We start from the raw sequence: 14639 nt of genomic DNA, 5'->3' as shown, positions 1-14639 counted from the left end.
TTGGCTAAATATAGGGGAGCCTGGACTTGGCTGTGGCAGGGAGGGACAGTAAGTTGACCTCGGTGTGTCTCCTGTCACTTGTGTTACAGTCGTATTTAAAGCAGATGGGTCCTTCTTGTGGGACACTGCCAGTCAGGCCAAACATGGTCAGGTCTGTGACAGTGACATGCAGGGAGATTGGCATAAAAATTTATTATAAAATATCTCATCTTAAATGCATTTAATCGTAGTGGGGAGAGACCAGGTTGTTAATTAACTGCTGGAGGGTCTGTCAGCTGTCATTTAAGGTTTAAAAAGAATCGTGCTGTGTATGAAGGCAATGCTTTCAAACTCTGGTGGCAGAGGAGATTACTGTGTGGTTTAAAGATAATCAACTAGGACTGTGTTAATTAGGAGAGAAAAAAGATAAGTGTGTGTCAATCAGAGGGGTGTTCTTCCTGAAGATTAACTAATCAAAAAGCTGGTGGTTATTTTTCTCTGTTCCTTGATGTGATAGATTATCCTTAGGAACTTTTCTCATGTTGATTTAAGTGTTTCTAAGAACACATTTGTGAAAGCATTTTGTTGGTACCACAGCAGCTGGCTCACTTTGGGCAGGCTGAGCTGGTAGGAGCACGGCATGTGGTGGTAAAACACTGTGGAGTGTTCTCCTGGGTACTGCTGTCCTGCTCCATGAACCCAGTGGTATGCATTAAAAATGCCCAAAGGTTGTTTAAACAGTATATGGCACAAGAAGAATGTCATGTAGAGCTTTCATCTGGGAATGTCTTGACTTGGAGACCTGGAAGCCTTTGGGGACTATCATGTAAAACAAATTCCTTTCATGGTCTCTCTTCCGGTCTGGGTCTCTTGCTTTAAAAAGTGCAAAGAATCAAATTTCTTCTGTAAACACCAAGTGCCCAGATTTCTTAATCAGCATCCTAATTGTGTTAGCCACCCCCTTCCTAGTCTGTGAACTGCCGTGCTCGTGCTTGGACTGCAGGAAGAACGATTTTGTGCATATCTTCAGTCTCAAATTCCAGAGACATCAGGGCTTTGTTTGCACAACTTGTTTTGCTGTTACTTTTTGGAATCTTTTTCTTTCTCTCTGGATGGATTCTCTGAAGTTGCCTCGGAGGCTGAGCATGGGCCACCAACACATGCTTTGCTGGGACTCCCTCTGTGCTGCATAGCCAGAGAGATGGGCAGTAAAGCTTTTTGCTATTTGTGCTGCATGGAAAATGGGTCCTTTTCAGTCTGCGATAATTTAAATCATCCCTGCTTAATTTCCTTCTTCACTGCCACGGTGATCCCACAACCTGTGCCCAGGTTCCTATTCCTTGAAATAAATAATTTCCTGGATCTGTCATCAGTGGGGTGTGCCCCCAGTCTGTTTCTCAGTGATGACAACAGCCACGGCCCAGCTCAGCACATCTCCCTCTCCCCAGCCTCAGCACCAGGACATTCCCTCCCTTCCCAGGCTGCTGAGGGCTGGCAGGGGTGATGGGGACAGCGAGGTGGCACAGGGAGGGCTGTGTCAGGGTTACTCAGCAGCAGCAGCAGCCCAGTGAAACCCAACCTGGAGCTGCCAGTGGCAGGCTGGGCACAGGGCTGGGTGCTGAGGTGAGCTGATGTCCCTGCCAGGGCTCTGCCTGCCTTGTCTGGCCTTTGGGAGTTTGTTGAGCTGGTTCATCTCTAGGCCAAGAGTATGTGAGGAGAACAGGAAACCCGCATGGACTTTCACTTCCATCAGACACCGTAAAATGCTGATCAGCTTAAAACAAAACCCAGTCTGCTTTCCTTCGCCTGTAAGGAATAAATCCCAGCCCTGCCTGTGAGGAAATTCATTGGATGTGAGTGTGAAACTCAGCCCTGCAGAGCAAGGCTCGGGGCAGGGAGGCAGAGGAATGCTGCAGGTGGTTGGGGTTGTCTCGGCACAGTGCAGCCCTGTCGCAGCTGCGTGGGCTGAAATCTTGGGCTGCAAACAGCAGCTGTTGTTGCTCCCTTCGCCTGCAGCAAGGCTGGGATGAGTTTCTGGCAGGGATCAGTTTCTCAGCCCAAAGCTGTTGTCTTCTGTGCAGTCTCCAAAGGATGCCACTGCTCTCTCCTGCATACCCAAGCTGCCCAAGTTTGCAAAGGTATTTCTGAGCTCATTTCAAATGATCTGGTGGCAGAGGAGCTCTAATGGCATGTCATGGTTGGTTCCAGCAGTGGGTGTGACTTGCAGACTGGTAACTCACTTGGATGTTGAGTGGGTATCAGAGCTCCCCACAGCCTGGTGGGATGACCTGAGGCTGGTTTGATCCTGTCTCTGAAACTGTGTCTGAGTGTGGTTGTTTTGTGCACCAGAAGCAGTTGTTCTTCACTTGCACACACAGCCGTGGTCTTCAGGGTTCCCTTTGGCAAGTTGTACCCTCTCTGAATTCAGCAGAAATTCTCTCCTTGCTTGGAGCAAGGTAAAGAAATTAGTCCTTTGGAATTCAGATTCACACCCATCCATCCTCACCTTTGACTGTCTTCTGGCAAACTGTGAGGTTTTCCTGTTGTCTTAGTTTGGTTTCAGAAGTTGTCCATATTGGAGCCCAAAACAAGGGAAAAGGTGACCTGGTGCTAGTGAGAAGGGACCGGTAGGTAAGTTCATGTGGATGAGTAACAGTTGGCATTGCAGATCTCTCTGTGATGATGCCTGTCTGTGTCATGGAAGCCGAGTTCTCTCTCCAGGGAGCCCCACCTTGGAGCAGAGGAAGTGCCTGCAGACAGTTCCTGTTTTAAAAAAAAGGCACAAATGCAGATGTTGCTAAAAATGCAGTTTGCGTCAAACCTCTGAGCCCAAGTGGGTTCCCACGCTCAGTTTGTTTTTCTCCTTGGGCTGTTTCTTAAGTTGCAAAAGTGCTGAGTGGTGAGAGATGGCCTTTGGTGGAGAACCACTTCCCTTTTCTCTCCCTGCCCTCGGTGGTGTCACCTCTGCTGACAGTGTCACTGACCCCTTTTCTGTGAGTTGTGGCCCTTGTTTTGCTCTGCACTGAGTTTGTTTCTGTTTTGGGTATCAGAGAAGCCTGCGCTTGTCTGTGTTTGCTGCCAGCTGACCCTGTTAATACAAATGTCAGTGCAGGGCAATCCTGAGTTATCCTTGCCTATTCATTTTCCTTATATGGTTCTGGTGGGTTTTCTTTATTAGTACCTGGTTTTGTGCTTTACACAGCTCTGAGATCTGCCCTCTGTGTGAAGAGAATCAAGCACCTTAATCCCTTGCCTAGGAACAAAAGTTTAAACTGGAAGCCAAACATTGCTTCCCTCTATTAAATTCATTAATACTGTAGGCAGTTATTAAACTAGGTGCATTAAAAAGTAAACAAGGGAAGTAGGGATGTTGTTTATTGAAAAACAAACTACAGTGAAGGTGAAGGAGGCACTTCCCTGGGGAGGGATGCTGGAGGAATGCAATGCTTTTATCTGGTGTTTGAGGGAGAAGTGCCCTGGGCTGCCAGGCTGCACATCATCCAGCTGTGCACCCAGCTGCTGGTGCACCCTTGGCTGTGGGACTGATGCTTTATTAACCAGAACTTTTCTTGTGGGCAGGTGAAGGGTGGGAGGCTGGCAGTGAGAGCTGCCCCCAGAGCAAGTGTGATGCCAGGCCCTGGTCCTGCCTGTGGAGAAGGAGAAGCAGCCACTTTGGGGAGGGGAGCAGGGAGAGGGAGGGAAGTGGCTTGAGGTGCTGAAAAAATCCGCAGGCTGCAGGGAATTGCTGCTCCTGCAGTCCTGGCTGCTCCAGAACTCGCTCACACGTCCCCAGCTGCCCTCTCTCCCTCCTTCCACACCTCGGGAATGAGCTGAGTATTGGTGCCTGCTGTGCCACTCCTGCCAGCCTTGGAATTTCCTTTTTGTTTGGTTTGAGTTTTGCAGCTGCTGGATTAAGGGAAGATGATGGAGCTGAGCTGGCAGCTGAGGTGTGCAAGGCAGCATTGGCTGCTCATGTTAGGGCAAAATCTGGGGAGCTGTTGAGGGACTGCACAACTCTCTTGTCATGGGGAGCTACAGCTGGAGCCTGACTTGGCATAGAAATCCCATTGTAGCTGCTTCAGAGCTCTTTTCTGCAGGGCTCTGGTTAATAAATACCCACTAAGAGAAATTGTATTTCTGTAAATCATACAGGTAGTGGACTTCCATTCAAATGTGAAGTACCTTGATACCTTCATTTCCCCAGCCACCACTTTTCAATCTCCCATTTCATCTAAGGATTAGGGTGAGCAGGGTTGGGAGGATGTGACCACATGCAGTGCCCATGTGCTTTGGGCATGGCTGCGAGGAGGTGACAGCCCAAGGAGGTTTTGGCCTTTGCCACACTGACCTGTCCTGTACGTTGTGTGGGAGGATGTGCATGGAAGGACTTCTCCTGCCGAGCCTGTCAGGGAATGGTGCCAATTTCTGCTTGTGCTACTTGGCAAGTGCCCGACCAAGGGCTGGGCTGGACAGGACAGAGCCTGCTGTAAGGAGCTGCTCTGATGAGTGAGGAGAGCAGACTTTGGAAAGTCATCCTCAGGCTCTCAATAACTTAATTAACTGTTTATTAGGATAAAACATTGCCAGCAGCCATTCAGGTGCCTCCTTGCCTTATTCCTAAAAAGGTTTTCTCTCCTATAATTGTGAAGCAGTTGCAAGAGAAAACAGCAGGGTTTCTTTTTGAGTATTTTATACTGAGGACTGAGGGTTTCTCATTGAAATTGGAGAGTGGTGCAGATTCACCTGGCTGGGAGCTGGAGGGCATTGTCCAGGAGGTCATGACAATGCATCCAGTGATTTATCACATCTCTGACACAGCCCCTAAACCAGTAACACTTTCTCTTTTACGTCCTCATACCAGTGTATTTGGTGTTTGTGCTTGCAGTTTATGAATGGAGCTGTGCAGTGTAACATCTGGGAAGGCATTTATTTTTTGTTTGCCATCTATAAGTTCTGTGTGGATCTCATTTTATAGCATAAAGAGAATTTAGTTTGAACCATGCAGTGATTCCCTTGTGCAGGAGGAGCTCAGCCCTGGGCAGCACATCAGGGAGCACAGAATCACTTCTGTTTCCAGCTGTTACTGCTGGTTAGAAACAGAGCCTTCTGAGGGCAGAGTCTGTGCTTTTTATGCAAAAGGCTTTAAATAGTTCTGATGTGACTTGTACAATTTCTACAAAATCTTTTCTGTCTGGGAGAAAAATTGGTACAAGTAGCGATTTCTGTAGAAGTTGCTTAAGTCTTCTGCTTGCACTGGTTCTCTTCCCAGTGAGCAGAGAATTACCAATAGCACACCACTGGTGGCCTTGAGGCTGCTGCCTCACTGCAGAGGTGAACATGGAACAGAAGGGTTTTTTTCCCCCAGCTGTAGTGCTGGGGATTGTGAACTCTTTGATAGGTATGTCCTGAGTAAGTCTTCTCCTGAAAAAACCTGCTGTGCAGTACTGACAACTGATGACAAGCCTGGGGTGCTGATAAAACCCAGCTCAGCTTTGTTACCTGTGCCAAGTTGGCTTCTTGTCTTCTGCTGCTGTCCTGGACTCAACTTCTCCCCTAACCACGTTGAGTGTCTTTTAACACCAGTCTGTTCCAGGAGAGTGTTTCAAAGAGCCCTGAAGCTCCTGTAGGCTCTGGCAAGCCAGATTTTGTGAAGTATTTCAAAACCCACGTTATGCTTGGAAACCATCGAGCTGTCAGCAGGGTGAAATCAGTAGTGGATGGCAACACTTGTTTAGAGCCTTAATTGCCCTTTTCGCAGCCGTCTTTTCTACCTTTTGTGGTTTTGAAGTGTCTCAGACTGGGGCCTGCTGTTAGTGTCCTACCCAAGGAATCCTTTATATATCAGGGACAGCATCCTAAGGTGATGATCTTGCCCTGAAATGTGATGCTTTAGGTGAAGGTCATGCCAGGGGCTGTCCAAACAGGATGGACCCAAATGGAGCAGCCCTCTGAGTGTGGCACAGAGAATGTCAGGCCAGTGATTGCTTTTTGTTTTTGTCCATGTGGTGCATCACAGGCACCAAAATCAGCATCTGCTGAATTCAGTATTAGAGCTACTTGGACTTTCCCATGACTTTGTTGCCTTTCCTCCCAAGATTTTCTTTACTGCTTGAATCTCAAAGCAAGAGCTTTGTTGTGTGTTTGTGTGTATTATGGGTTTCTTTTCTGGACACTGATGCATCTGGGCTTAGAATTCAGGGTAGACGATGCCAGAGGTGCCAGCAGCGTGCCTTGGCTGCACAGGGAGTGTCCCCACAGCTGGATTTGGCACGAGGCTGTTGTCTCCATGCAGCTGCTGTTCTCCCAGCAGTGCTGATGGCCATCTCCTGCCCTGCTCCTGCCCTCAGGAGGTGCTGCCCCCCCTGCCTGACCTCCTTGTTCCACAAGAATGATCTGCTTTGCCACATTCTTCAGCTGCTCCAGCCCTTTGTATGGGAAATTACTTTCCCTTTCCCTAGTCCTACCAAGTTACACTTAGAGCCCATGGTTAATGGCCCAACACAAGGCTCCCCTGGCCTTAGGAGAGGAGGTGGCCTCCTGGAAGGATGCACCTGATGGGAATCTCTTTAGTTCTGCTGCTCTTTCCTTTCCAGGCTGGTGGCTGAGAGCTGGTGATAAGGGAAAGTGATGGAATTGAGGAGATTTTTAACCTCCTGGCCCTCTTAGCTACATGCTACATTATCCACTAAAAATAGTTGCTAATTCCACCTTCTGGGGGAACCTCAGGCACAGGCTAAAGGATTGCTAATATTAGTGGTTGGCTTTGCTGATAAAATTAAAAGTGTGAAAGCTGTCTGTGAGTGCTGAATTCTTTCTCCTCCTCTGCAGCCTAACATCCTTTAATAGTTCTCTTCTGTGGTGAGATTATAATGGGAGGAGGAGAATTTATTTTTAACATTAATAATACTATTATTATTATTTTAAGTGTCCTTAAGATAACTCGGTGTTTCTCTAGTTCAGGCTGTAAGAAGCTGTGTACCTTGAGAACTTTGAGAGGATTTATTTGTCAACAAAAGCTAGAAAGGCTCAGTCAAAATTTTTACTTTGAGAGTGGTCTAAAGAAATATTTTCAGTGTGCCAAATGAACTTACTATTTTTTGGCTTTAGCTTTAATATAAGTAGAGAACTCTCTGATCCCTTTTAATTCAGGATGAGTGATTTTTTCCTTTTCAAAATTCTGTTTTTATTGAAACATCCAGACCATGTTTGACATCTGGTTCAATTTTAGGAAGAAAGTTCTGGGAGAAACTTTGTCACTCAGGAGTGCTGAGGCTATGACAGCACGGTCTAAACATTGGGATGTGCTGCAGCCTTGAGAAAAGCCTTTCTGACTCTGTGCATCTGCTTTTCTAGGGCTTGGAAAACTTCATTTTTTATATCCCTGGCAGCAAAATGGAGAGGTGCCCAGAAATGTGCTTGAGCTTAGAGGGAAATCCAAATTTAACACAAGCTTTTCTAATTATTTTACTTCTAAAAATGTAGTCAGAAAATCTTTTTTTAAAGTAGTCAACCCCAAATAATGCAGGGATTTTTACTCTGTTAATTTCCCAGTCCTCATCCCTTAGAGGAAGGGAATAACTAACTAGGTTTGATATTTGCTTAAGTGGAGAAAAGAATAAAAATTCCTAACCTCTTGCTCAGGACAAGAGTTGTCTTGAAGGACAAGCCAACATCTTTTCAAAGCATGGAGCTGTTGGGGATGCACGATGCCAGAGACTCTCCCATCCTGTCTTATCATATTCATCAACCATCCTGTTGACTAGAGAATTGTTTCTGGTTTTCTTCAAAGCCTCTAGGACTGTCTTATCAATTCTGAGCAAAGCAGGAACCCTCGAGTATGCAACAGGATGGCTGCATTGCAGAATCTGGAGCGTGTCTTGCTTTTTCCATGAACCGCTGCATCTGCAGGAAAAGAGCTGGAAGATGTACTTAAAATACCAGCTGTTCCTCAGTACTTGGGAGTTCTTTATTGCCCCTTTTTACAAACTTCTCTCCTCATGTGACTTTAGAAAGGGCAAAATCAACTCATGAAGTGATGGCCGATTTCAACAGCATTACAGTTTCTTGTTTTCTTGATTTATAGGTCTTTGAGAGTTAATCATCATGCAACTCATAGAGAGTAGTTTTATGATTTCTTAATCTTTTGTGTACACTAATTTTCTTTTGGCTAACTGCTGAAGGGAGACATTTGTTTCTGCAGGGCATCAGCTGTGTCTGAACCACAAAGCTCAGGGTTAACAGAGTCCATAATTACCCAGATGCGTGGGCTTGTTCTGTTCATCACCATTTAGAAATGTGGATCTGTCATCTTGACTTTCAAATCGAAAATGTAGCCATAGGTTAATCCCCTCTGCCTGCTCAGGTTGCACCTCTGCAGGCAGAGTGGCACCAGCATATGTTCTGCTTTTCAGTGTTTCTCTGTTTGTGTTGTTCTCAGTTATGCTTTGAATGTTTGCAGTACTTACATGAGGGAAAGAGTTCTTTACCAGCAGAATGATTTGGTCTAAATCACTTCATTGCAAAAGAACAGAGCATGCATTCAGTGCTTTTAACCTGTCTCATTCATTGCTTTTTTCCTTTTTGAAGACAAGACACTTTTCCTCACTCCCTTTTTGTCTTTTCCCTTGCAGCATCAGCGAAAGCTTCCTCACTGTGAAAGGTGCAGCTCTCTTCCTGCCACGAGGAAATGGGTCATCCACACCCAGGATCAGTCACAGGCGCAACAAACATGCAGGTGAGCGTGGTATCGATGGCTGGGGCTTGTCTGCTCCGGCTTGTCTGCTCCAGAGTTCACCTTTCTTGAGCTCATTCTCACCTGATGACACACGTTTGTCTGGCCCACGTGTATTAAGGCCTGACCTGCCAGTCTCAATGCTGATAGGAAAGAAAGTTTTCAAAACTCTGCTGTTCAAACAGGACCCTCAAATGAGTGACATCAGGGCAGCAGTCATGGCATGGTGGAGACTTGAGAATGAATTCCCCACAAAATATCATCCTGTAATTTTAGTATGAGAAAGGGAGGGGAGGACTGCCTTCCAAAACCTTTGTGCACTGCAGTGAGAAACCTGAGTTTGTGATACAGGGTGAGTAATGGTCCTTCCTAATCTGAAAGGAACTGGTTATGATGGAGGAGAGGGAGGAGGCTTACCAGACTTACCTCTACGTGGGGATGAGGAAACCTCTGAGCAAAGTCAGTGTGACTTCTCAGAGATGTGAGCAGAGTGAGTAATAGAAAGTCGGTTATAATTCCACCTCCTTTATCTGCTGGAAGTTTGATTTGTGTTTTTGCTTTCACTCTCTTTGAAAAGTTGCTCTGAATATCATAACTCAAACATTTCAGGGTAGGGTTTTTTCATTGGCTATATGGTGCTTAATCGCTGGTGGTATTTTACAGGCATCAGATAGTGTGGGGATTTTTCCCTTCCATAAAGCAATTGGCAGGAAACAAAAATAAATTGGGACCTTCAGATGTTTGCAAATGGGACAGAGATAGAAGCAGAAACAGGAGTCAACATGCTTTGCTAGAAGGTGACCAGGAAAAATGTGACTTGGTTTGGTTCCAGGTGTATATCCTTTTGTACTTTGACACCATCAGACTGTCATCCACCTCTGCATCTGTCAGAGTTATGTATGTGATGACTGGCCACCTCAAAATCTGTTTGCAAACATATTTATAGAAAAAGTTTAAGTCAGAAGGCATTTAATTATATACTTCCACTCAAACATAGCACAAGCAGTACCCAAATTGCTTTGGTGAGATGCATTAATTACCAGTTGTCAAAAGAAAATGTTCTGAAACTTAAATTAAAGCTGGCCTTTCTGGTCAAGAATGAAGTGAAATGTCCTTTAGTGTGAAAGCAGAGTGAGCAGTCTTTAAAAAGTTTCTCTCGGCCTGTCTTGGTGTTTAATCTCTCCAAAGTTCATTGCTGAAGCCCAGAGTCTTCTGGCACTGCTGCCTTGGCTTTGCCTCGCTGAGAAACCCAAAGATTTTCCTGCTGAACCTCTGCAAGGCAGCACAAACAGCTGATGAGTCTCTCTGCTTGCCTCATTTACTTGCTCCAGCTGATTTGCATGAGGTCTGGAGACCTTGGTGGAAAATAATTGCTTGTCTAATCGGCCCAGAGCTCTTGGAAGCCAGATTGCCAAGGAAGCAAATCCGGTGTGTTGTAATTGCTTACAGCGAGATGTTTGGTGCTGCCGAGGCTGGCTTGCCTAAGGGGTGGGATTTTTGTTCTTAGAAGACTTATTTTATTCCTGTCTCCTCAGTTTACAGGGTGAGATTTAATGAGGCATCAGTGCTTGTCCTTTCCTCGGTTTCCCTGTCTGTCAAGGGATGGGAATGCTCTAGTGGTTTTTTTATGGTGCTTGGAGGTGTCACTGAAGAGAGTCCCTCGTCTGAGTGTGCACCAGATTTCTGTGAATTTTTCTGGTATCAGCAGACCAAGGCACCGGGGGATCAGTGTGTCACCTTCCTGAGCAAAACATCTGTGCCACCAGAATGAAATCAGTGATGTGGAGAGCGTGGCTGGCACAGTGTGTGCAGCTGCCTCCTTTCTGGGACACCGATAATCCATGCTCAGCTTCCATCCCCATGTGCGTCGTGACTTATCTCTGGCACACAAAATTAGAAAGGGGTAGAGAGCAGACAAAACTTTCCAGTATGGAATTGCTGCCTATAGATGCAATAGTATTTCAAGTGGCTCCAAGAGCATTTTCTAGGAAGGCTGACTGACCTTCCTGACCTGCCTTTTTAATTCATCAGAGGCGCTAGAATCCAGCGTGAAGAGTGAATGGGTAACAGGAAATAATTAATGCTCACACCCATTTCTCTAATCACACCTCCATCAATGGGAATCACTGGCAGATTGACTAGATATGGTGCCAGCTGTCCATATTCCTCTCCCTGGGTGGTCCTGTGCCACCTGGCAAACTTCTGTGGGATGGTGGGCTTGCTTTTCCACAACAAACAAGCCAGAGGAGGCCAGAAAGGGATGTAACTTCCCTGGGGCTTTTGCCATCTCTGGAATACTGCGAATCACTTTTCAGATCCCACCCTTGCCCATACTTTGCACCTTGTCTGCCAGCTCAAGGAAACAAAAGCATCTGCTCAGCACAGGACAATGTGATAGGAAGCAGCAGCCCTGCCATGACTGCCAGCAAAGCCAGCTCTTCACAGGACAGGATGTGATATCTTTGTGCTGATTCTGGCATGTTAAAGCCTTTCCTTTGGTTTTTCTTAATCCAGGAAGTTTACAAAATGCCTTGTGTGTTTGGGGCTGAAAACCCTGCACGTTGATTAAAGCTGGCCAAGGAAGCAATCCTTTACTTTCCAGCTCTGGAGATCCCAAGGCTGGCAGGGGAACAGGGAGGAGGAGTGTGGTAAACTTTCTGAGGATGAAGGATAATGGAGCTCCTTGGCTGAGCTTTGCAGAAAGGGTTGTCATAGAAACTTCTTCTCTTTAAGTATTGAGATAATCCAGTAGTCCAGGTGATTTTTTTTTTAACTCTGGAAACTTTGGCTTTTAAGAAGTCCCTGAATTGCTGGCAGCAATAAGTGGGAACTGCTACATTTTGGAGAGGGAAAAAGCTGAGGTGAAGCATCTTTCATTTCAGACTAAGACACATGGAAGCTTCATGAGTCAAATACTTGCTGAGCTCTTTCAAGCTGTGGGCAGGAGGTGCAGGGGGACCTTTGCTTGTTGACTGACAGTTCTCAGCAATCCCCACTGTATTATTAGCTGGAACTTGCTGGAACTGAGCAGTGTTGTCAGGATTCTGCACTGGTGTTGACGTGGGGAGATCCTGTCATAGCAGTCCTGGCAGAACAAGCACCTGATGGATGACTTGGCCTTCCTGAGTGCCCTATCTCCATAATTAATTTCTATTTAGGGAGGCTCGTGCCAGCCACTCCCGTGCTGGGAACAATGTCCATGGGCAGGAAGCAGCTTCAGGTGCTTGTGGCCGGTGATACTTGGTGATTTCCCTGGCACTGCTGAGTGCCTCAGTTTTCCCACCCCCAGTTAAAAATTCATTCCCAGAGCATTGACTCATTCTCCATTTGCTGAAATGCAGTTGAAGGAGGAAGGAGGAGCAGAGCAGGGATTGCAGTGTCCTGTGTAACCCACTCCATGCGAGGGTGTCTCTGTCCCATCCAGAGAGGGGCTGCACAGCCCTTCAGCCTTGCTCTTCCACCAGCTATAGAAATCATTTGGAAACCAAGTACTCTCACTGGGCAGCCTTTCCTGCCTTCTCCTTACCATTTTGGTATTTCTGGATACTGCTCCATGTCCAAGCTTTCCTTATTTCTGAGAGTCTATGAAATAACATGGATTCTGGTACCACTGGTGAATCAGGAAGGGAGGTCAGGGGGATTAACCAACCTTCCTAGAAAAGGTTCTTGTAGCTGATCCTGCTGAATATTTGCTCCTTGCAGTGTTGCCTAAACTCAGCTTCCTGGCTGTGGGGGAGTGGGAGAGGGTGGAAGAGTAAAGGCTTCTCGCTGATCTGTGCCACCCACCTGGCAGCCCTGCACTCTCCTTTGTGGGAATGCAGATTAATTTTTCCATGTAATGATTGAAAAACCAGCCCCTTGCAGGAGATGTTGCTGCTGGCTGGTACTCAGGGGATGATGTTGGCTCTCTACATGCCAGGAGCAGTGCTGAGAAGTCAGTGCAGCAGTGCTGACAGAAAATCATCTCTCTTGTCTTTGAAATGCTTGATGTTTTAGGAACTTGTGACACTTTTCTCTTCTTAATAGGGCTTAAAATCACAGTCATGCACTAAATTTAATTCTCCTTTATTTTTCCTCAGCTTCACCAGGAAAGCTGTTGCAAGTGTTTTCTAGGAAAAAAATATAGGTGTTTGATTTTTCAGGTGGCAGTTCTTAGGGGCTTTTGGGTGGGGTTGGTACACAGCCATAGGTGGGCACATGCTGCCCTAAAGCAGGACTAAATCTCATTCCAAGGAGAGTATACTTTTGCCTGGGTAGTATTTCTGCACTGAGTATTAAGCTGGTGTAAAAGCAATGGCAAATTTCTGGTTTGGAGCACGTGGTAGAATGAGATGTTGAACCACAGGATGGGGTCCATTTCTAACTAGGTTGACTTGTCTGTCAAAGGAACAAAGAGTAATGAAACACTGTTTATTTCTGAAAAAAAAACCCACTGAATTTAGCAGGAGAGAACATGGTAACACAGGAACAGGTGAGCACACAGAGCAAAGAGCAGCTGACTAAGAGATGACAAAACTCCCATCTCTGAGTAGGTGGGAGTGACAGTGACGACACTCCTGGTGACGTGTCAGGTTTCTCAGTGGACATTTGCTCTGGCTGGACAGCCAGGAACTTGCATGTGATTTTGAACTATTTTTGTGCATTCACCTTGCCCTCTTGCCCGCAGGGGATCTCCAGCAGCACCTGCAGGCCATGTTCATCCTGCTCCGCCCAGAAGACAACATCAGACTGGTAGGTTGGCTTTCTGCTTATCTCCTGTGAACCAATGCAAAGGTTAAGCACCACTTGACAAACACACCTGTGTAACTCAGGCAAGCAGTGGTGTGTGTGTGTGTGTGTGTGTGTGTGTTGGAGTGGTTTCATCAGCAGGTTTGGGGAGCCTTTGCAACCACAAAGGTAGGAAAGCAGCTAGTTGTGAAAGGCCTGCTTTGGTTGTTCAGTGAGACAAATTGTATGGCTAGAAGGTTGTCTTGAAACTAAGTACTGAGTATCTGTGCTCCCAAAAAATATTGTAACAATTGCCAGAGAGGATGGATAAATGATCTTGGTGTCCTGTTTAAATCAAGAATAGGTGACTTATGTTTGACCAGTATGAGTGAGCCTGCCCTGTGAGAGTTCAGTTGTGTTCCTCACTCTGCTGTCCTGATTTGTGGCATCCCAAAAGGCCATGGCTGAACAGGTGGGAGCATGCAGGACCCCCGTGTAGCCATGCACCTGCACTGAACCTTGGCCTTCTGCTTTCCTGGGCTGTCGCCTCCTATGAGGATGTAAAACGAGGCATTGCTGTTCACAGCATTGATGCACAGCCCTGAAGAGCTCCAGAAGCCAAATTTAAGCAGTGAGGAATTTGCCTGGGACATGTTGAAGTGTTCTACAAGGCCAGGCATGACTGCAGTGAGTCTGCACCTTTCAGCACTCAGTAGCCTGAAGTTTGTTTCCTGTATTTTCTTGGTGCATCTTAGCAACCTCTGCCCAAAGAAGGACTGCCAGCATCCCAAGTGTTATTCCCACACCTCTGGTTTGCTGAATCCTCCTGAGCTGTGCTGATTGGATGATTATAGCTTGGAAACAGCCAAGGTTACTCTGGAATGCTTTAGCTTCCCGAATGACCGCAGAAAATAATTTGCCATAAGCAAGCCAAAGGACCTACTCTCCTAAATTTTGCCAGGCACACCTTGCTGTCACTAAAATTTCAGTGAAAGTGATGGGCATGGGGGTTCTCAATGCTTTTCAGAATTCGAGCCAAGGTTAGAACATTGGAAACTATTGAACAGGGCATTGTTCAGCAGTATCACTGGCTACATTGTGTGATTTGGGACAAATTAGCCTTAACAGCTGAATAAGGACTTTGTGGGCTGAGACATAAACCCTTTTGTCCAGAGCTACATTTGGAATGCTGAAATCTTGCATGAGGTTAAGTTCGATAGTC

The 14639-nt window shown here is 46.3% G+C and overlaps 1 protein-coding gene across 2 annotated transcripts in view; it reads left to right on the top strand.

The window, feature by feature from the left end:
- The window catches only part of SSH2 (slingshot protein phosphatase 2), an 88296-nt gene that overhangs the window by 50114 nt on the left and 23543 nt on the right, over positions 1-14639 (top strand). For both annotated transcript variants that reach the window (XM_066563330.1, XM_066563329.1), the window contains 2 exons: positions 8610-8713; positions 13377-13441. In XM_066563330.1, coding sequence (XP_066419427.1) covers positions 8610-8713; positions 13377-13441 — 169 coding nt within the window. The remainder of the gene's footprint in view (positions 1-8609; positions 8714-13376; positions 13442-14639) is intronic.

Source organism: Molothrus aeneus, chromosome 20 (genome assembly GCF_037042795.1).
Source record: "Molothrus aeneus isolate 106 chromosome 20, BPBGC_Maene_1.0, whole genome shotgun sequence".
NCBI classification, from domain to species: Eukaryota; Metazoa; Chordata; class Aves; order Passeriformes; family Icteridae; genus Molothrus; species Molothrus aeneus.
Note: the sequence above shows the minus strand (reverse complement) of the source record. Positions and strands in the feature narration are given on the sequence as shown.